This window comes from Erythrolamprus reginae, chromosome 3 (assembly GCF_031021105.1).
Source record: "Erythrolamprus reginae isolate rEryReg1 chromosome 3, rEryReg1.hap1, whole genome shotgun sequence".
NCBI lineage: Eukaryota > Metazoa > Chordata > Lepidosauria > Squamata > Dipsadidae > Erythrolamprus > Erythrolamprus reginae.
Window position 1 is genome coordinate 228,358,417 of NC_091952.1, and position 22,032 is coordinate 228,380,448.

Sequence of the window (22,032 nt, forward strand, 5' to 3'; positions counted from 1 at the left end):
TATGGTTTGGGTGCTTCTAATTTTATAATACTGGATAAGGTGGTCATCATTGCATTAAATGCCATTTTATTTTATATCTGTTCAATGCTTAATTATAAATATGCAATAAACAGAAAATTTAATTTAATTTAATTTAATTTAATTTAATAGATTTGTATGCCGCCCCTCTCCGAGAACTCCCCGAGTCTAGGGAGAGGGGCGGCATACAAATCCAACAAATAAACTCTCCTCTACTGGGACTAATAACATTTAATAATGACCAGCCTTGTTGAACTTAATGAAAAGTTTCTCCAGGGATCCTGTTTTCCACCCTAGTCAAGCAGATGCTCACAACATGGTCATAATCAGAATTAGGAAGCAATAAGATACTGTCGAACAGAGGTCTTCAAACTTGGCAACTTTAAGACTTGTGGATTTCAAGTCCCAGAATTCTCCAGCCAGCATAGTTAGCTGGAGAATTCTGGGAGCTGGAATCCACAAGTCTTAAAGTTGCCAAGTTTGGTACCTCTGCTGTAGAAGGTATCTAAAGTAGGGGACCTGGAGCAGAAGAAGGAAAGATTAACTTGGGAGCTTCAGTGCAATCAGGAAGTAAGTATAACTGGACAACATTTAATTTTAAATTAAACCTAATGTTATCAAACATTAAATAAGAGAATATGTCACTCCTTGTATGTTTGGCAGTTTGGGCCTTTTCGTTGACATGTTACTAGTTGACACTAACTTTTTGGAAAGGCTCTGACGGATATGTTCACACTATTTTTCAGGGTTAACCAGCGTCCCGTCTATTTTTTGGGTGGGGGGGTGGGGGGAAAAGTATAGTGTCTGAGCGGCAGTCCCTTTGGGACTGGGCGGCACAGAAATAATAAATAAATAAATAAACAAACAAACAAGCAAGCAAGCAAGCAAGCAAGCAAGCAAGCAAGCAAGCAAGCAAGCAAGCAAGCAAGCAAGCAAGCAAGCAAGCAAGCAAGCAAGCAAGCAAGCAAACAAACAAACAAACAAACAAACAAACAAACAAATAAAAAACCCACCCTGTTTTGCCTCAGAGAATTTCAAAATAAAATACTGTACTATGTGTCTATAACAGTGAACTCATAATAGGGCAACTCTATCAATATCAAAATGCCACTTAAATAGTTGAGCTAGTTTCAAACTAGATTTTGATTTTCTTTCTCTCTTCCTTACTCCCATTCTTTTTCTTTCTCTTTTCCTTCCTTTCTTTTTTCTATCTGTTTCTCTCTCTTCCTCTCTCTCTCCTTCCCTCTCACTCTTTCCCTCTCGGCTTCTGGGCAGGTTTTGAAAACTCTTGAGTTGATGATGATTTTTAAGTGAGCGATTGCTCACTGCTCAGCTTAGAGGGAACTATGGGGTTAACGCTATCAGTCAGAATACCCCTTTTGCCATTTTCATCCTGTTCTTCTTAACAAATTTTGCTGAAAAGGGAAAAGACTCAGGTACCAATGGAGAAACACAAAATGGAGATGATTCTATCTGGCATAAGGCAGAAGCAGAACAATTATACTTTCAACGCTTTCTTTGCAAGCATCCTAATATCAGGGTTTTTTTTACAGTGAATCTGGAGAATTTTACATGCAGTTATGACTCATACTCTTTATGCATCAACTATCCGTGGTGGGTGTAAAATACACTATTTCTTGGTTTTTGTTCAATTCTCATAGGCATGCTTTTTTATTATTTATTGGGCAAAAAATCTTGAACATATGCATAGTTCATGGCACCGGACCAGACTATCTCAGGGACCGCCTTCTGCTGCATGAACCCCAGCGACCAGTTAGGTCTTCTCCGGGTCCCATCAACTAAACAATGTCGCTTGGCGGGACCCAGGGGAAGAGCCTTCTCTGTGGCGGCCCCGGCCCTCTGGAACCAACTCCCCCCAGAGATTAGAATTCCTCCCACCCTCCTTGCCTTTCGTAAGCTTCTTAAAACCCACCTCTGCTGCCAGGCATGGGGGAATTGAGATACTCTTTCCCCCTAGGCCTTTACAATTTTATGCATGGTATGTCTATATGTATATTGGTTTTACAATAGGGGTTTTTAACTGTTTATATTGGATTGTCATATGCTGTTTACTACTGTTTTTAGCCGCCCTGAGTCTACGGAGAGGTGCGGCATACAAATCCAATAAAATAAAATAAAATAAAATCAATCAATACTTCCCAAGCCATTCCTTTAAAAATAATTAGTTCACTTATCAGCAAAGTAATAAAGATATAAAATTTATGAATAATAATAATAATAATAATAATAATAATAATAATTTATTAGATTTGTATGCCACCCCTCTCCGAAGAATAAATCATAAACTATATATGTTCCCTATATAGCTTCTTTCCCCCCACAATTAGCTTCTGAATTTGATTCTGGAGTTTATTCCTAAGAAGGAAAATAAATCAGAATGTCTCACTTAGAAATATAAGCAGATGCTACAAAAAAGATTGTGGTAATAAAATGTGAGACCCTCAGTCATCTTTAATATGTTATATTTGCAAATGACTGCTGTGATTTCAGTGCCAAAAATAGCACTGGACTGTTAATTTATCTAAAAGAATAAAGATATTTAAAGGGAATAATTATTAACCAATTATACATTAATCAATTTAGATTGATTATATAAAATTGTTTGCAATAGTTAAGAAAAGTTTGATTTATTGCAAAAACTTATTAAAATATATTTATAAGTGACCAAATTAGTATAAAAAGGGGAGTGGAAACATCCCATTTATATTAATTATTAAATTGTGCTGAATTACAGTAAAGGTGATGTGTTTGCAAAGTTAATATTTTCAGAAGAAACAATACATCAATAATTTGGCAATGACTGTTTATGGTACTTACCCAATATACTTTGAGATCTAAAATTCTCTTTTAGGAATAAGACAGCTATAACTGCACTACCTGAGGAAGAAATATTAATATTATGTAAATTTTTATAAACAGAAAAACAGAAACAGCTCCCTTTTTAAATGTCAAAGGGATTTTCAGGTACACACAAGGCACAGGTTAAATGCAATCCAATTGCTCACCCAATAACTGGGAAATTGAGTCCAATTCTAAAGTCCAGAGAGTCCACACACACAATCCTGAACAGCAAAAAACCACGATCTTCACAATAGAATGAATCAGATTAACTGCCAGGAGGCTAACACATCAGGCTGCACTTATCTGTAGCACTAGTTACAGCAGCACCACCCAACCACAGGTGGCCTCATTTTCTCTTGTAATAATCCTTCAGTTGTTGTCTCCTATGTATCACTCTACACATGCATGGATGTATCATTAATTCCTGTTCAGAATCCAAGGATGATACAGATGATTGATCTCCTCCTGGGCTGTCTGCCAACTCCCCTCTTCCCTGTCACTCATGCTTCCTTGGTCAGATTCTACTGGAAGCAAAACAGGCCTGCGGCATGTGGATGTCTCCTCCCACCTCCACCTCCACATTCCTTGGGGCAGGAGCTGGGCCAGAGCTAACCACAACAGATTATATACATGTACTATATATAAATGTAATCAACCTTGATAAATTATTTAGACAGTGTGATAGGCAAATCTAAGTGGATTAATGGAGAAATTTGGGACATCTAAAAAAAGTACCCAACATAGGTTGCCTACAGGGATGGGCTGCTGCCCGGACCGCGGGGGGGATGCAATGGGGTAGCAAAAATAGAGCTCCACCCCAGAGCACCCAATTTGTATTGAAAGATGTTGAAATAAAATGCAGGGCATCCTGCATAAGCCACGCCTACAGTGTGGTAGTAAAAGGTTTGGTAGCCCTTCACTGGCTAGGGCAGTGGTTCTCAACCTGGGGATTGAGACTCCTTCGGGGGTCAAACGACCATTTCACAGGGGTCACCTAAGACCATGGGAAAAGACAAATTTCCCATGGTGTTAGGAACTAAAGCTTCTATTCTGACGCCTTGGAACATGTTTTTACAATCTGACCAATCAGTTTTTTACAAGGGAGAGTGGGCTCTGACCTTCCTGCCGATCAGCTTAAAGCTCTGTTGGGAGAATTGGTGCTAGACTTATGGTTGGGGGTCACCACAACATGAGGAATTGTATTAAGGGGTTGTGGCATTAGAAAGGTTGAGAACTACTGGCCTAGGGGAAGGTTTGAAACTGTAAGGCTCTATCAACTAAATCCTTTCAGCATTTGGCTATTGCAATAGGCATTCTGGTCTGCTTAACCATGGTAAATAGTTTACTGTTCAGAACTTTTAAGTTTGAAGAAATCGGACAACATCTATCAAATTTCTTAAGGATATAGGACTACGCCATTGTTTAGGAGCAGCGCAATGGGAATTAAGATGTTGGTTATGGTATCCTAATCAAGGACTCTCTGTACAGTTTGTTTGTTTGTTTGTTTGTTTATTTATTTATTTATTAAATTTGTATGCTGCCCCTCTTCGTAGACTCGGGGCGGCTCACAACAGTAATAGAAAAAACAATGTACAATACGAATCTAATAATTAAAACTAAAAACCCATAATTTAAAAAACATGCACACAACATACCATACATAAACAATATAGGCCTGGGGAAGTTATTTCAGTTCCCCCATGCCTGATGGCAGAGGTGGGTTTTAAGGAGTTTACGAAAGGCAAGGAGGGTGGGGGCAGTTCTAATCTCAGGGGGGAGCTGGTTCCAGAGGGTCGGGGCTGCCACAGAGAAGGCTCTTCCCCTAGGACCCGCCAAACGGCATTGTTTAGTCGACGGGACCTAATCAGTCGCTGGGATTCGTGCGGCAATGTACATAAAAAAGAAAGATGCTGGGTTACATTTTTCCTGCGGATGGCGCTGTTTGGGACAGGGATCTCCAACTTTGGCAAATTTAAGACTTGTGAACTTCAACTTCCAGAATTCCTCAGCCAGCAAAGTTTTAAAATCCACAAGTCTTAAAGTTGCCAAGGTTGAAAACCCCTGGTTTGGGAGATTCCAAAGGTAGTTTTAATTAGGAATTTTTATGGCTGCAAATTGCCCGAAACCCCTTTGTAGCTGGTGGTGTACAAATCGTAAATTAAAGAAAGAAAACTTAACAGCAGCCTCTGAAGTGTTTCAATTACTCCCCTATTAGTTCACTGATTTAACTCTATGGAGTGGAAACTACTGTGCAATTTTGCACGATGGGGTGGCCGTCAATGCATAAAAGTTCTAATTAACTTTTTTTCTTAATGCCTGCAAGTTCACAATATTTTGGCATTCAAATCCCATGGGAAAACAGCGATGAAATCTTGGCAACCTTGTAAAACGTGGGCCATTTCTAATAAAACATTTTCTTCCGTTTAGCTTTGGGAATCTGTGCCCACTGTGTTGCTGAGCAAAGATGTAGAAGATCCTAATAGTCAGGCTTTCAGTCCATTTGTAATTCTGACACGGTTAAATTAAAGCGAGTAAAAATGAATAACCAAGTGCAGAGATTTTGCCTGTACAAAGCAATAATCAACTAAGAAACCAGTGAAAAGAATTAATTATGTCCACTCAGATGGCTTCTTCAAAAAAACCCTCGCCCTTTATCAAGCTCCTGTTTTGATGCATTCCTCGTCTTCGCATCTATAATTTAAAGTGAGTCATGCTGAGAGAGCTGGATGAAAGCCAACTGATTGTGCTTGCCAAGGCAACATTTACATAGCATATTCGTTCTCTTACACATTAATCTGTTCAGGACCATCACAGTTTCTTTCTTTTCATCAGTTGCATATCTCTATCGGGCTCATACCTGGCCACAGGTTCTAGTGTCACTAGAGTGCCTTCCGTCTCCTGTCCTATTGCTCTCCTATATCTCCTATTCCTTTCTTCTATTCCTATATCTCTTCTTCTATTCTTTCATTGATATGTTCTATTACTATATCTTCTTTTCTATTATTTCTTAGATATATTTTACTATGAGTATCTCCTCTATAACCTTCATCATGTATTTTACTATGTGTATATGAAGGGATTGGATACTGTAGCCTAGAGGATAATTCTCTGCCTTACAAGGCAAAGGTTGCAGGTTCAAGTCCCAGTGGGTATGGCTAGCTGATGAGGCCAAAATAAAGCCGAAATAGATCTATCCTAGTCTCCCTTAATTTTCAAATTCAGCAAAAAAAAACCAACCCATGTGACACACACACACACACACACACACACACACACATATATATGTTTTTTTATGTTGGATCACCCTGGTATATTGAAGGAACGTCACAGCTCCTTTTTGCCTCTAGGCCCAACCCAGGACCATTTCAAGGCAGTTAATTTATTCATAGCCGACAACTATATTCTGTATGTAGTTGTCGGCTATGAATAAATTAACTGCCTTGAAATGGTCCTGGGTTGGGCCTAGAGGCAAAAAGGAGCTGTGACGTTCCTTCAATATACCAGGGTGATCCGACATAAAAAAAACAGATAGCCCCTCCCTGGTACAGAGCTAGAGGGATCAGGTCTGGTGGCTCAACTGCTCATTCTCTGCCTTACAAGGCGGAGGCTGCCAGATCGAATCCCAGTAAGGAAGGTTGTGGTTAGCTGATGAGGCCAGAACAAGGCCGAAATGGGACCCTCATTGTGTATTGGACAAAATAAATAAATAAATAAATAAATAAAATAAAATAAATAAATAAATAAATAAATAATACAACATGTCAAATTCTGTGACTTACATTCCTCTTCTATTCCCAGCTACTGAAATTCAACTATCTCTTAAATATCCTCTAGTTGGTGACAAGCATCAGTCTGATTACACTGTTATATATCTCATGATGATGGTAGCAACTCACAGCATTTGTTTTTATAAGCATTGGGTAAATACTTGATGTAATTATAATAAGCGCAGAGAAGACAAACCTATTATGTAAGATCTCACTGCAGGTAATTAGCACAGATAGAAAAAAATAATACTGCACTGTTATAACAAACTGTTGCATATTATTTGTGTACGGTACAGCAGCCAAACTCTCAAATATTATCACTTGCATCTTCCTAGGATTCTACCACTTAATTTTTGTTTCAATCTGCTGCAAGCTCTCACCAGGCTTTATATTAACTCTTTGGCAGTCTTTGGGAGATTATTTCTCATGATTCCTCGCAAGAAGGTTTTAAATTCGGGCAATCTGCTTACTTCAGCTGTTCCCTTTTAAGAAAAATATATCCAGCATATTTTATTTTGCCAATGACCCGTAAAAATAGAAAAATGACTTGCTCTCAGGGGGATTCAAAAGAGAGTCACCTGCAAAAATGTGTGTTTTTTAGGAATTCTCTTTCCCCGGGAAATATAATCCCCCCACCTTTAAGTACTTTAAATATATTAGCTGTGAAGAGCTACCGGGTTCTATATGCAGATTACAAAAATGTGATCCTTTTGGAGATGCACTTAAAATATATATCTACTTAGATCATCACTTCATGTGAAACATTTAGGCTGACAGCTTTCGCATGCAAAAGTACTGGTATCCAAGCAATGTTAAACTACAGCGGAATGATAGAAGGGAGTGAATGTGGAAGGGAAACACTCCAGAATATAAATCAAGATTCCTTCCAAGAGCCACTCACATCACAATTGCAGTCTTGCATCTCAAATGGATCCCCTTGGCCTGCAGAAGTTGGGGAACAGACTTGAGTCCCAAATAGCCTCCGTATTGAAAATTATGTATTAGTGAGAAAGAAGCTATGATAGCTTTTCCCTCAAAAAGGACCAATCTATGTGGAAGATTTTGTATTGTGCTTTTGGAGAGCACAAAACTGATAATCAGTGTTGCTTCCTAAGTGGACAGTTTGATTTCACAGAAGTTTGATTTACTTGGAGTTATATGGTGTTGTTTAAGTGTCCCCTTTATTTTTTTATAATGCAAAAATGCATCAGCCATATACAGCAATACAGTTCTGATATAACTTATCAACTAAGTGTTAAAGCCCACTGCAACAATATCGCCAAAAAAGCTTCTAGAGTTGTTAACCTGATCCTACGCAGCTTCTGCTCAGGCAATCTCACACTACTCACAAGAGCCTACAAAACTTTTGCCAGACCCATCCTAGACTACTGCTCATCTGTCTGGAACACCCTTGAAAATGTCCAAAGATATTTCACCAGAAGAGCCCTTCACTCCTCCACTTGAAACAGAATATCCTACGGAAATAGACTAACAATCCTGGGCCTTGAAAGCCTAGAACTACGGCGCCTAAAACACAATTTGAGTATTGCCCACAAGATCATATGCTGCAACGTCCTACTGGTCAATGACTACTTCAGCTTCAACCGCAACAACACAAGAGCATGCAACAGATTCAAACTTAATACGAACCGCTCCAAACTTGACTGTAAAAAATATGATTTCAACAATCGAGTTATCGAAGCGTGGAACTCATTGCCGGACTCAATTGTGTCAACCCCTAATCCCCAACATTTCTCCCTTAGACTCTCCACGATTGACCTTTCCAGGTTCCTAAGAGGCCAGTAAGGGGCGTACATAAGTGCACTGGTGTGCCTTTCGTCCCCTGTCCAATTGTCTTTCCTTTCTTTCACCTATCATATATATTCTCTTCCTTTCATATATATTCCCTCCTCTAAGTTCACTTTTACCCTTATATATATTACTACATGTCTATTTTTCTTCCTATGTATTTGTGTATTGGACAAATGAATGAATGAATGAATGAATGAATGAATAAATAAATAAATAAATAAATAAAAAAAATATTGTGTGGTGGCTATGAAAATTAGGCACCAACTCATGCAAGATCTCCCATAGTTAAAATTCAGTTTGTTGACCATTTTCATGTCAGCCAATGTTTTATTTCATTATAAATAAAGGCACCTTGGTTGTAATACTGTACAGTATTTTGAAATCTAAGACTTGGAGTTTAACTAACATCAGCCCTTGTTTTCAGTAGCATCCAAAGCTGCTTCAGCTTGTGGAACCAATCACATGTACCAACCATGCACTGCTTCTGCTTTTACTGTTTCAGAACAAAGACAGTATTCAGCCTGGCAGGAACAAGTTGACAACAGTAAGACATCTGCATGGAATTATTTTTCCTAGGACTGCCATTTGTCTGAAAACTGAAAACTGTCACATGTGTGAGAACATTAATACCCTGTTTCCCCCCAAAATAAGACTGTTGCCTAATAATAAGCCCAAATGGACTTTTGATTGCATGGCAATAAGGCCAAGTGCTTATTTCAGGGTTCAAAAAAACATAAGAAAGGGTCTTAATTTTGGGGAAACCTGAATAGCAAACTCAAAATGAGGCTAAATACGATTTCAGCAACAGAGTGGTCAATGCCTGGAATACACTACATGGCTCTGTGGTTTCTTCTCCAAACCCTCAAAACTTTAATCTTAGACCAGTGATGGAGAACCTATGGCACGGATGCCACAGATGGTACGCGGAGCAGTATCTGCTGGCACATGAACTGTTGCCCTACCTCAGCTCCAACATGCATGTGTGTGCCAGCCAGCTAATTTTTGGCTCACATAGAGGCTCTGGGAGGGTGTTTTGGGCTTTCAGAGAGCCTCTGGAGGAATGGGGGAGGGCATTTTCACCCTCCCCCAGCTCCAGGGAAGCCTTTGGAGTCTGGGGAGAGAGAAACATGAGCCTACAGGGCCCACCAGAAGTTGGGAAACAGGCCGTTTCCAGGCTACAGAAGGCCCCCAGGGGGTGAGAGAAGCTGTTTTCACCTTCCCCTGGCATTGAATTATGGGTGTGGGCACTCATGCGTGCACGATAGCATAGACCCACGCTCTTTCGGCACCCGAGGAAGAAAAGGTTCGTCACCACTGCCTTAGACTATCTACTGTTGACCTCACCCTGGTACTGTCTGACCTTGGCTGTTTTCTTGTAAACATTTCATTACACAATTATGTCATTCCATTCCCTTCTAGAACTAATGATGTTACCTTGCTGGGTAATGAAATGTCTTCAGGAAAACAAAGAAGTTCAGAAGGCAGCAAGGGCTCCACAGTATCGTCTGAGTTCACTCTGACTGATACACATAAAGCAAAGGAGAGGAAGTCTCACCAATGACAGCCACACTTCCTAAAGGCGCAACAACCATGACTGGAGCAAATCCATAGGCCGCAAAGTTCCCAATTTCTCCAATTCCCATAAATATAATTCCACTCCACCAGAGTTTGCTTCTGTAACAAGGTTTGTGAATGACTTGCTGGGTCAACCGAAGATGGGAATATTTCTGAAAGTAAGATATGAGAATGAAAGATATAATAGATTAATCAATAGATTAATGGTAAGTGAGCATTAAAATGCTACCACAAATATTTTTCCACCTTTGTAAAATAATACTTGTCCCTTAGACTCTCCACGAATCCTTGGTCTTGAAAGCTTAGAACTACGATGCCTAAAACACGATTTAAGTATTGCCCACAAGATCATATGCTGCAACGTTCTACCTATCAATGACTACTTCAGCTTCAATCGCAACAACACAAGAGCACGCAACAGATTCAAACTTAATATTAACCACTCCAAACATGACTGTAAAAAATATGACTTCAGCAATCGAGTTGTCGAAGCATGGAACTCATTACCTGACTCAGTAGTGTCAACCCCTAACTCCCAACATTTCTCCCTTAGACTCTCCACGATTGACCTCTCCAGGTTCCTAAGAGGCCAGTAAGGGGCGTACATAAGTGCACTAGTGTGCCTTTCATCCCCTGTCCAATTGTCTTTCCTTTCTTTCACCTATCTTATATATTCTCTTCCTTTCATATATCCTCTCCTCTAAGTTCACCTTCACCCTCTTTTATATTATCACATGTCTATTTTCTTCCTATGTATTTATGTATTGGACAAATGAATAAATAAATAAATAAAATAAAATAAACTGTGCAAGGGTGAAATACTCCTGGTTTCCTCATGCCTGTCAGTCATTGGAGAGCTGGTCACAAAGGGAGTGTGAGGCCCTGCCCACCTGCCCGGACATCACCACTTGGGTTCTTTTACCTATGTGCATGCGCAAAGCATTATGTGCATGCACAGCGGGTAAAAGAACTCAAATGGCAGCATCCTGGTGGGTGGGCGGAGCCTCACGCTCCCTTTGCGACTGGCTCTCCGATGACTGACAGGCATGGGTGAACTGGGAGCATTTCACCTCTGGCACTATGGCTCTTTGATCCCTAAATAAGAATTTATAGAACAAAAACATCAGGAAACAAGAGTTAGTGTTCTGTGTCAGAAGTTTGTAATGCTTCGGTATTTTGGACTTTCAAACATAAATATTTCAGAAACTTTGAATATTTAAGGGAGGTCTTACATCAATGCCAAGATAAGCATTTTGTTTTAAGAAATCAGAAAGGAAGCTTCAGTGATGAGTTGAATGAGGGGAACATGGAATGCCTGGATAATACAATTAAAAGGACTTATAAAAATAATTAAAGAGAATATTTGTTGTGTTTGCCCATGAGTATCAATTGAGAAATGATCTTGACCCAGGAGAAATTTCCATTAGCAAGAACAGAGCTGTTTGCCTTTTCTCTTTCCCTCTCCAAGCTGCTATTAGGTTTTAAACCTTTTTGTAAGTTATTTCATTTCTAAGATTTGTATCTTGAAGATGATACGTCTTTCAAGTTTCGTAAGACTGGTAGCATAAACATAATACAGAAGCATCTATCAATTGTTAGATGGATCAATTGGCAAGATAAATTGACCAAATTATTCAGTCATGGGGTGTGTGTGTGTGAAAAATACAATTGAGACCTTTTATAAGAATTGACTACTTTTCATTGATTCTTGGAATACAAATAATTGAAATCTGCTTTAACGTAGGAGTTGTTCCTATAGTTTATTTATTTCATTAAATTTATGAATTTATAACTTGCCACTCCAAAAGCTGATGTTAATACAGGGTGTAATGCTATAAAACACACACATTAATTCCAAAAGATATGCATTGCATTGCATTTTAGTGCATGGGTTTAATTTTATTGCAAATGATTTTATAAGCATTTCTTATTCTTATGGTTATAATTCTACATTAAGATGTTTTTGCCCATGCATTGCCCAACATATGTTTTGCATTGCACTTATGCATATTTACATAAATCAGAAAGAAGTATGGGCCATGTTTTACAAATGTATAAATAATATATGAATACATAAAGTAACCGCATTGCAACTACAATGCAGCTCAACAGTACTTTATCTCAAGAGCAACATCAACCAATACTAGACTTAGTCAATCTTACTGAAATCAGTTACATTAAGGTGTCCCACCAACTCTATTAGTTTAAAAAACCTGCTTAAGTGTGACCAAATTCCAATTTCATCTAAGGCTTCCCTTCCAGTCTACACACACTGTAGTTCCACAGCTTGCAATACAATTAAGTTTTTCATACCTGCAGATTCAAGGAGATGCTGATGAAAATGTTTCCTGTGATTGCCAATAAGATGCCCAAGAGTAAAGTCTGAAAATAATACATATAATCAGTCAGTCAGATAAAATTTTCAAACATTATTATTATTATTATTATTATTATTATTATTATTATTATCATCATCATCATCATCATTATCATCATCATCATCACTATTATTATTATTATGTCAATACAACACAGCAAACGAGATCATTATGCTGGATTTCGTATTTCATCACCAGTTGGGCGTTTCCTAAGCACCTAGGACTGCGTGATGTAGTGGCGAATTATGTTTGCCGATCCCAGTAAAGCGGCCTTTTGCAATTGACAGATGGAGATTTTGTCAATTCCAATGGTTTTCAAATGTCCGCTGAGATCCTTTGGCACTGCGCCCAGCGTGCCAAGTACCACTGGGACCACTTTCACGGACTTATGCCAGAGTCGTTGCAGCTCGATTTTTAGATCTTCATATTTCACTAATTTCTCTAGCTGCTTCTCCTCAATTCTGCTCAATTATTATTATTATTATTATTATTATTATTATTATTATTATTATTATTAATTTATTAATTAAATTTGTATGCCGCCCCTCTCTGCAGACTCGGGGCGGCTCACAGCAGCAATAGAATAGATGCCTTTCTGGTATCTATTCCTATACACTTATAATAATTCATTTAGTGACCATTCAAAGTTACAACAGCACTGGAAAAAAGTGATTTACGACCATTTTTCACACTTATGACCGCTGCAGCATCACCATAGTCATGTGATTTACATTCTGATGCTTGACAACGGATTCACATTTATAACAATTGCAGTGTCCCAGAGTTGTGTGATCTCCTTTTGCGACCTGCTGAAAGCAAAGTCAGTGGGGGAGAAGGAGAGTCACCCAACAACGCTGTTACTAACTTAAGAACCGCAGTGAATCACTTAACAAGCAAAAGTCGTAAACTGTTTGTTTAGGCAGGTGAACTTCGGTAATCTTTGAATAGCTACATAGGATATATAGGATACACTTGTCTAACTTCTGTAGCTACAGATCAGTGATGGGCTACCAAAACTTTTACTGCCACACTGTGGGTGTGGCTTATGCACTTTGTTTCAGGAAAGTATCAGGAAATACTTAATGAACTCAATCTGTATAGTCTGGAGGACAGAAGGAAAAGGAGGGACATGATAGAAACATTTAAATATGTTAAAGGGTTAAATAAGGTTCAGGAGGGAACTGTTTTTAATAGGAAAGTGAACAAAAGAACAAGGGGACACAATCTGAAGTTAGTTGGGGGAAAGATCAAAAGCAACGTGAGAAAATATTATTTTACTGAAAGAGTAGTAGATCCTTGAAACAAACTTCCAGCAGATGTGGTAGATAAATCCACAATAACTGAATTTAAACATCCCTGGGATGTTGTAAGATAAAATACAGGAAATAGTATAAGGGCAGACTAGATGGACCATGAGGTCTTTTTCTGCCGTCAGTCTTCTATGTTTCTATGTTTCAACCTCTTTCAGTGCAAATTGGGTGCTCTGGGGTGGAGCTCCAAATTTTGCTACCGGTACTGCGTACTTGACCGTACCCGTAGGAGCCCATCACTGCTTGTAAGTCATCTGCACCATTTTTGACAAATGGCAGCCCAGTCTCTTCCTGAAAGCTTCCAATGATGAAGCTCCCACCATTTCTGAAGGCAAGCTGTTCCATTGGTTGCTGGCTCTGTCATAAAATGTATCCTTATTTCCAGGTTGAATATCTCTTGTTCAGTTTCCATCCATTATTCCCTGTCTGGCCTTCAGGTGGTTTGGAAAATAGCTTGACCCCCCTTCTCTCTGTGGCAGCCTCCCAAGGGAGAAGATTTATTTATGTATTTATTTGTTTTGTCCAGTACGTACTGGTAGTATACAAAAATATAACAATGTTTATATACATGTTAGTAAGAAAGAAGCATTAGGACAGGGGACAGTAGGCATGCTGGTGCACTTATGCACGCCCCTTACTGACCACTTAGGAATCAGGAGATAGTCTAAGGATAAAGTTTTCGTAGTTAGGTGATGATACTACAGAGTCAGGTAGTCAGTTCCATGCATCAACTACTCTGTTACAAAAGTCGTAATTCATGCAGTTTGGAGCGGTTTACTTTAAGCTTTTATGTGTTGTGTGCTCGTGTGTTATTGTGGTTGAAGCTGAAGTAGTCATTGACAGGAAGGACGTTGTAGCAGATGATTTTATGGGCTATGCTTATTTATTTTTATTTTTATTTATTTATTTGTCCAATACACAATACATATTGAAGAGAATAGACATGTAGTAATATATATAAAGAAAAGAATAGAAGAAAAGTTATAAAAATAGAGGAAAAGATATATGAAAGGAAGAAAAGATATATGAGATAAACGAGAGACAATTGGACAGGGGACGAAAGGCACACTGGTGCACTTATGTATGCCCCTTACTGACCTTTTAGGAACCTGGAGAGGTCTAAGGGAAAAATGTTGGGGGTTAGGGGTTAACCCTACCGAGGCCAGTAATGAGTTCCACGCTTCGACAACTCGATTGTTAAAGTCATATTTTTTACAGTCAAGTTTGGAGTGGTTAACATTAAGTTTGAATCTGTTGTGTGCTCTTGTGTTGTTGCGGTTGAAGGTGAAATAGTCATTGACAGGCAGGACATTGCAGCATATGATCTTATGGGCAATACTTAGATCGTGTTTTAGGCGTCGTAGTTCTAAACTTTCTAGACCCAGTATTGTTAGTCTAAGTCTTGTTTAAGGCGACATACAGTAGTTCTAAGTTTTCTAAACCTAGGATTGTAAGTCCAGTTGCGTAGGGTATTCTGTTGCAAGTGGAGGAGTGGAGGGCTCTTCTAGTAAAGTATCTCTGGACATTTTCTAGAGTGTTTATGTCCGAAATGCGGTGTGAGTTCCAGACAGATGAACTGTATTCAATTCAATAAGATTTCTGGTGTCTATATCCATGCAAACTCATTTAACCAATTTCTCACTTAACAACATAACTTTTGGACTCAATGGTGTTTGTCAGCTGAGGACTACCTATAGTGTACTTCTATTTTTTTAAAATAAAATCATTTGATTTTTAAATTTTTCTTAGATCACATTATTTTATGAATTGACTTGGGAAGACGCACAAGTGACATCAAATTTTAAACAAGCTCTGGGGTTGCTACTAAAATAGCCAGCGCTCTTTGACTACATGTGTGTGTCTGCCTGCCTTGTTATAAAGCTTTATTTGTCCCTAAAGAAGAAAGGACTTGGGAAGAGAGCATTATTCCAAATAACAATTCCAAGAACTGTGTATACTCTCTGGAAAAAAGTGTCAAATGGCACTATGCCAGTAGGGGAAAAAATATGACCAAGAGTGTTTCCTGACATTGTACAAACTCATTTGGATAATAATCAAATAGCAAATCTGATTGGCAATCAGGCTGCAGCTATTGAAAAATCTTATACACCAGAACTAGAATAAAAGGGAAAGAGATAAACAGATAAAAGCGGTTAATCTTACGGGACACCTCCTGCTGCATGAATCCCAGCAGCTAGGTCTCATAGAGTTGGCCTTCTACAGCTCTCGTCAACTAGAAAAATATCGCTTCACGGGACCTAGGGGAAGAGCGTTCTCTGTGGGGGGCCAGGCCCTCTGGAATCAGCTCCTCCCAGAGATTTGTACTGCCCCCACCCTCCTTGCCTTTTGTAAGAGTCTAAAGACTCACCTATGCCGCTAAGCTTGGGGTCATTAGATTCTGCCCCCTAGTCAATGAATGTATAGTGGGTTTGTTGATTGAATGGACATGTGTGTATTTTAATTGGTTCCTTGGTTTTTAGATGTAACTTCTAATGTTAATTTATAGGATTTTGATGTATATTGCCTTTTTATATGTTGGAAGCCACCCCGAGTCCTCGGAGAGGGGCGGCAAATAAATCCAAATAATAAATAAATAATAAATCACAAAGGTGTTGGATCAAGGTGGTGCCATGGATATTGCCTATCTGGACTTCAGCAAAGCCTTTGATACGGTTCCACATAAAGAGCTGATAGATAAATTAGTGAAGATTGGACTTAATCCCTGGATGGTTCAATGGATTTGCAGCTGGCTGAAGCGTAGACATCAGAGAGTTATTGTTAATGGCGAGTATTCTGAGCAGAGACAGGTTACAAGTGGTGTGCCACAAGGGTCTTTTCTGGGTCCTATTCTTTTTAATATGTTTGTGAGTGACATAGGGGAAGGTTTGGTAGGGAAGGTTTGCCTATTTGCCGATGACTCTAAAGTGTGCAATAGGGTTGATATTCCTGGAGGCGTCTGTAATATGGTAAACGATTTAGCTTTACTAGATAAATGGTCAAAGCAATGGAAACTTCAGTTTAATGTTTCCAAATGTAAAATAATGTACTTGGGGAAAAGGAATCCTCAATCTGAGTATTGTATTGGCAGTTCTGTGTTAGCAAAAACTTCAGAAGAAAAGGATTTAGGGGTAGTGATTTCTGACAGTCTCAAAATCGGTGAACAGTGCAGGCAGGTAGTAGGGAAAGCAAGTAGGATGCTTGGCTGCATAGCGAGAGGTATAACAAGCAGGAAGAGGGAGATTATGGTCCCGCTATATAGAGTGCTGGTGAGACCACATTTGGAATACTGTGTTATGTTCTGGAGACTTCACCTACAAAAAGATATTGACAAAATTGAACGGGTCCAAAGACGGGCTACAAGAATGGTGGAAGGTCTTAAGCATAAAACGTATCAGGAAAGACTTAATGAACTCAATCTGTATAGTCTGGAGGACAGAAGGAAAAGGGGGGACATGATAGAAACATTTAAATATGTTAAAGGGTTAAATAAGGTCCAGGAGGGAAGTGTTTTTAATAGGAAAGTGAACACAAGAACAAGGGGGCACAATCTGAATTTAGTTGGGGGAAAGATCAAAAGCAACATGAGAAAATATTATTTTACTGAAAGAGTAGTAGATCCTTGGAACAAACTTCCAGCAGACGTGGTAGATAAATCCACAGTAACTGAATTTAAACATGCCTGGGATAAACATATATGCATCCTAAGATAAAATACAGAAAATAGTATAAGGGCAGACTAGATGGATCATGAGGTCTTTTTATGCTGTCAGTCTTCTACGTTTCTATAATAAATAATCTGTATGATAGGTTTTTCTTTTAATGTGCCATAAGGCAGGGGGGTCTACAATCCCTGATCCATGGACTGGCATCGATCCGCAGCATGTCAGGAACTGGGCTGTGCAAACAAGAAAAGCCCCATCTGCAAAACCCCCATTCAGTCCATGGCAAAATCTTGCTCCATGGAACTGATCCCTGGTGCCCAAAAGGCTGGGAGCCGCTGCCTTAAGTCTCCAGAGGACTGAGCAGAAACATTCAAAGTTACATTATTTTAAACTAAACTTCTATAAATGGTGTTTAAAAACTGTGCAACATCTTTTGAAATAACCCTGAATTTTCAAAAGAGAAAAGTTGGCTCTTATGCAAAACTGGAATATGAATAGGGCAATGAATATGAACCATTCTCTTAGCAGCACAAAAGATACGTGGATCCTGAACAGACGTCTCTAGACCAGTGTTTGCCAACCTTGGCAACTTGAAGATATTTGGACTTCAACTCCCAGAATTCCCCAGCCAGGGACTGCTGGCTGGGGAATTCTGGGAGTTGAAGTCCAAATATCTTCAAGTTGCCAAGGTTGGCAAACACTGCTCTAGACCAGTGTTTTTCAGCCAGTGTGCCGTGGCACACTAGTGTGCCGCGAGACATGGTCAGGTGTGCCGCGAAGCTCAGAGAGAGAAAGAAAACAAGAGAAAGAAAGAAAGAAAGAGAAAGAGAGAAAGCAAGAGCAAGAGAGAAAGAAAGCAAGAGAGAAAGCAAGCAAGAGAGAGAAAGCAAGCAAGAGAGAAAGAGAACAAGAGAGAAAGAAAACAAGAGAAAGAAAGAAAGAGCAAGAGAGAAAGAAAATGAGAGAAAGCCAGCAAGAGAGAGAAAGAAAGCAAGAGAGAAAGAGAACAAGAGAGAAAGAAAACAAGAGAAAGAAAGAAAGAGCAAGAGAGAAAGAAAGCAAGAGAGAAAGAGAACAAGAGAGAAAGAAAGCAAGAGAGAGAGAGAGAGAGAAAGACAGGGAGGTAGGGAGAGAGAAAAAGAGCAAAAAAGAGGAAAGAAGGAAGAGAGGAAAAAAGAGGAAGGGAGAGAAAGAGGGAGAGAGAAATAGAGCGAAAGGGAGGAAGAGAGAGGATTTTTTTGTCCAAACTTTTTTAGCACCCCCCCTCCCCCCTCAATGTGCCCCATGGTTTTGTAAATGTAAAAAATGTGCCGCGGCTCAAAAAAGTTTGAAAATCACTGCTCTAGACCATCAGAAATCACTGAATCTCATCTCAACAGATGCAGTACCAACAAACCCACCTCCCTCCATTCCCCACCTGAAAACAATCATTACAACGTATAAAATAAATGCAATTTTTAAACCCAGGCTTGAACTGGAATGTTAAAACAATAAACAGCAGAAGGTTACACTCAGTTTCCTAAAAGGTCTTTTCCAACTCTATGGAAGACTATATTTTACTATTGAAGACTTATGGCAAATTTAAGTCCAGTTATAGTAGGGAAGCATTAAGGATTTGTCTTATACCTCGGTAAATTGACAATTGTTCATTAACACCAAAGCTCACACTAAAAATAATTTTTAAAACCATGCTTAAACTGGAATATTAAAACAATAAACAACAGATGATAATTTACCCAGTCCTAGATTACGACCTCACCTACAAAAAGATATTGACAAAATTGAACGGGTCCAAAGACGGGCTACAAGAATGGTGGAAGGTCTTAAGCATAAAACGTATCAGGAAAGACTTAATGAACTCAATCTGTATAGTCTGGAGCGGTGATTTTCAACCTTTTTTGAGCCGCGGCACATTTTTTACATTTTAAAATCCTGGGGCACACCACCAACCAAAATGACACAAAATGACACCCTAAGACACTTTCCTCTCTTTTTCCATCCCTGTCTCCTCCCCACCCTTGTGTGTGTGTGTGTGTGTGTGTGTGTGTGTGTGTGTGTGTGTGTGTACACACTCTTGAACCATTTCCAGAAACAGGTGAGGACTGGGGTTTTTCTCTCTCTTATTCTTTAGGTGCTTTTTATCATATGCTTTAAATCAAGAGTCACTTCTCTCTCTCTTTTGTTTCTCTCTTTCCTCTCATTCTCTGTCTCAATCATTTTCTCATTTCTCTTTTTTTCCTCCCCTTTTGCTCTCTCTCTCTCTCTTGCTTTCTCTCTCTCTCTCTCACTCTTTCTCTATCACTTTCTCCCTCTCTCTTGCTTTCTTTCTCTCTCTGTGTCTCTCTCTCAGCAAAAAGTTGCAAGACTGGAACCTGAGCTTCCTTTTTCGCGGCACACCTGACCATGTCTCGCGGCACACTAGTGTGCCACGGCACACTGGTTGAAAAACACTGGTCTGGGGGACAGGAGGAAAAGGGGGGACATGATCGAAACATTTAAATATGTCAAAGGGTTAAATAAGGTTCAGGAGAGAAATGTTTTTAATAGGAAAGTGAACACAAGAACAAGGGGACACAATCTGAAGTTAGTTGGGGAAAAGATCAAAAGCAACATGAGAAAATATTATTTTACTGAAAGAGTAGTAGATCCTTGGAACAAACTTCCAGCAGACGTGGTTGGTAAATCCACAGTAACTGAATTTAAACATGCCTGGGATAAACATATATCCATCCTAAGATAAAAATACAGGAAATAGTATAAGGGCAGACTAGATGAATCATGAGGTCTTTTTCTGCCGTCAGTCTTCTATGTTTCTATGTCTCTAAAAATGGACATTCTCCAGTTCAGGAGCTCCCAAAAGAAGTCCTCTCTGTTTAAATTTAAGATTTTCAGCAAATTTGGACTAAAAAGCATGTTGGTAAATTGTCATTTTATCTACCATTTTAAATTTCTTATTGGTGTAATGCATGTTTTGTTTTTCTACAAAGGCTCGTGCTTAATCCCCAATAGACATGCTTAACCACAGGAGCAAACTCCTTTCTGTTCCTTTGATTATAATGGTGCCTGGATTCAAATTCGAAATAAGAACCCGGACATGCTCAAAATATGGGATGGGGGATATGGAGTGAAGAACAGGATCCAATTGGTAAATTATACTGGGTTTATTTGAGCACATAGCAATTTATTTTATTTATTACTTATTTATTAATTAGATTTGTATGCCACCCCTCTCCGCAGACTTGGGGCGACTAACAACAATAGTGAAACAACATATAACAAATCTAATATTTAAAATAATTTTAAAAACCCTAATTTAAAAAAACCAAACACACACACAAACATACCATGCATAAATTGTATAGGCCTAGGGGGAAGGGCATATCTCAGTTCCCCCATGCCTGATGACAGAGGTGGGTTTTAAGGAGCTTGCGAAAGGCGAGGAGGGTGGGGGCAATTCTGATCTCTGGGGGGAGTTGGTTCCAGAGGGTCGGGGCCGCCACAGAGAAGGCTCTTATAATAATAATAATAATAATAATAATAATAATAATAATAATAATAATAATAATTTATTAGATTTGTATGCCGCCCCTCTCCGAAGACATTGTTTAGTCGACGGGACCCAGAGAAGGCCTAACTGGTCGCTGGGATTCGTGCGTGGTCTTAAAAGGAAAAAAAGAAAGAAATTCAAATTTTTTCTACTGGTTCGTACTCATAGGAACCCACCACTGGTTCTCACCTTACTTGAAGAAAGCCCCTTCCTGGGGAGGGTCTTTAATGGCTCTTACTTCAGAGATCTTTATGCCAGAGGTCTCCAACCTTGGAAACTTTAAGACTTGTGCACTTCAAGCTTTGATGGCTGAGGAATTCTGGGAGTTGAAGTCCACAAGTCTTCAAGTTGCCAAGGTTGGAGACCCCCTGCTCTAAGCAATATTTCTCAACCTCAGCTACGTTAAGACAGGTGGCTTCAAATCTCAGAATTCTTCAGCCAGCAGGGATTTCTGTGAGATAAAGCCCACCCCTCTTACATTTTCCGGGGTTGAGAAACTCTGCCCTTAGAGAGAGATCGAGAGGAAGCCCTCCGTACCAGCCCCTCTTCTCCTTACCTGTTCATTTTCAAAATACCAGCCTTGAGAGAGAAACTCACGCCTGCTGGTCCTCCCTCCCAGACTGGTGTTTTGGAGAAAGTGAGACAATCCCATAGTCTCTCCTTCGGCCCCTGGGCTCTTCAGCTGCATGAACTCCCCAAAACGACGCTGGAAGCCGAAGAAACCAGTTTTTAAGCCCAGGTGAACTTCCTGGGACCGGGGCGATGGGATCTTGCCTTCGTGGGACGGATGTTTTCGCAGCAGGTGTTTGTACACGGGGTGGGGTTGATCCAAAAGAGAATCAGGGACTGGAAGGGGCGTGAATCTGGGAGAAAGCAGAATGCCAGCAAAGCAAGACGAGACGCTTTGCTGCAACAGGAAATGTTTGTTTTGGCAGGTGAATTTTACTAATCTTTGAATAGCTACAGAGGATAAACCTGTCTGACTTCTGTTAAATGAGTAGATACAAATACAGATTAACAGAGTTGGAAGGGACCTTGTAAGTAACAGAATACCGTACAATCCTGGGCCTAGAAAGCTTAGAACTACGCCGCCTTAAACAT

At 39.5% G+C, this 22,032-nt stretch overlaps 1 protein-coding gene across 2 annotated transcripts in view; it reads right to left on the reverse strand.

The window, feature by feature from the left end:
- Window positions 1-21,726, reverse strand: part of NIPAL2 (NIPA like domain containing 2) — a 56,577-nt gene extending 34,851 nt beyond the window's left edge. Inside the window, exons 1-4 of one of the 2 annotated variants that reach the window (XM_070748087.1) lie at window positions 21,488-21,726; window positions 12,348-12,416; window positions 10,015-10,186; window positions 2,857-2,916 (exon numbers count right to left, since the gene is read on the reverse strand). In XM_070748087.1, the coding sequence (XP_070604188.1) occupies window positions 2,857-2,916; window positions 10,015-10,186; window positions 12,348-12,416; window positions 21,488-21,619 (433 nt within the window). In that variant the 5' untranslated portion in view covers window positions 21,620-21,726. The remainder of the gene's footprint in view (window positions 1-2,856; window positions 2,917-10,014; window positions 10,187-12,347; window positions 12,417-21,487) is intronic. The other variant, XM_070748086.1, reaches the window with a different exon arrangement.
- Between the last annotated feature and the right edge of the window lie 306 nt (window positions 21,727-22,032).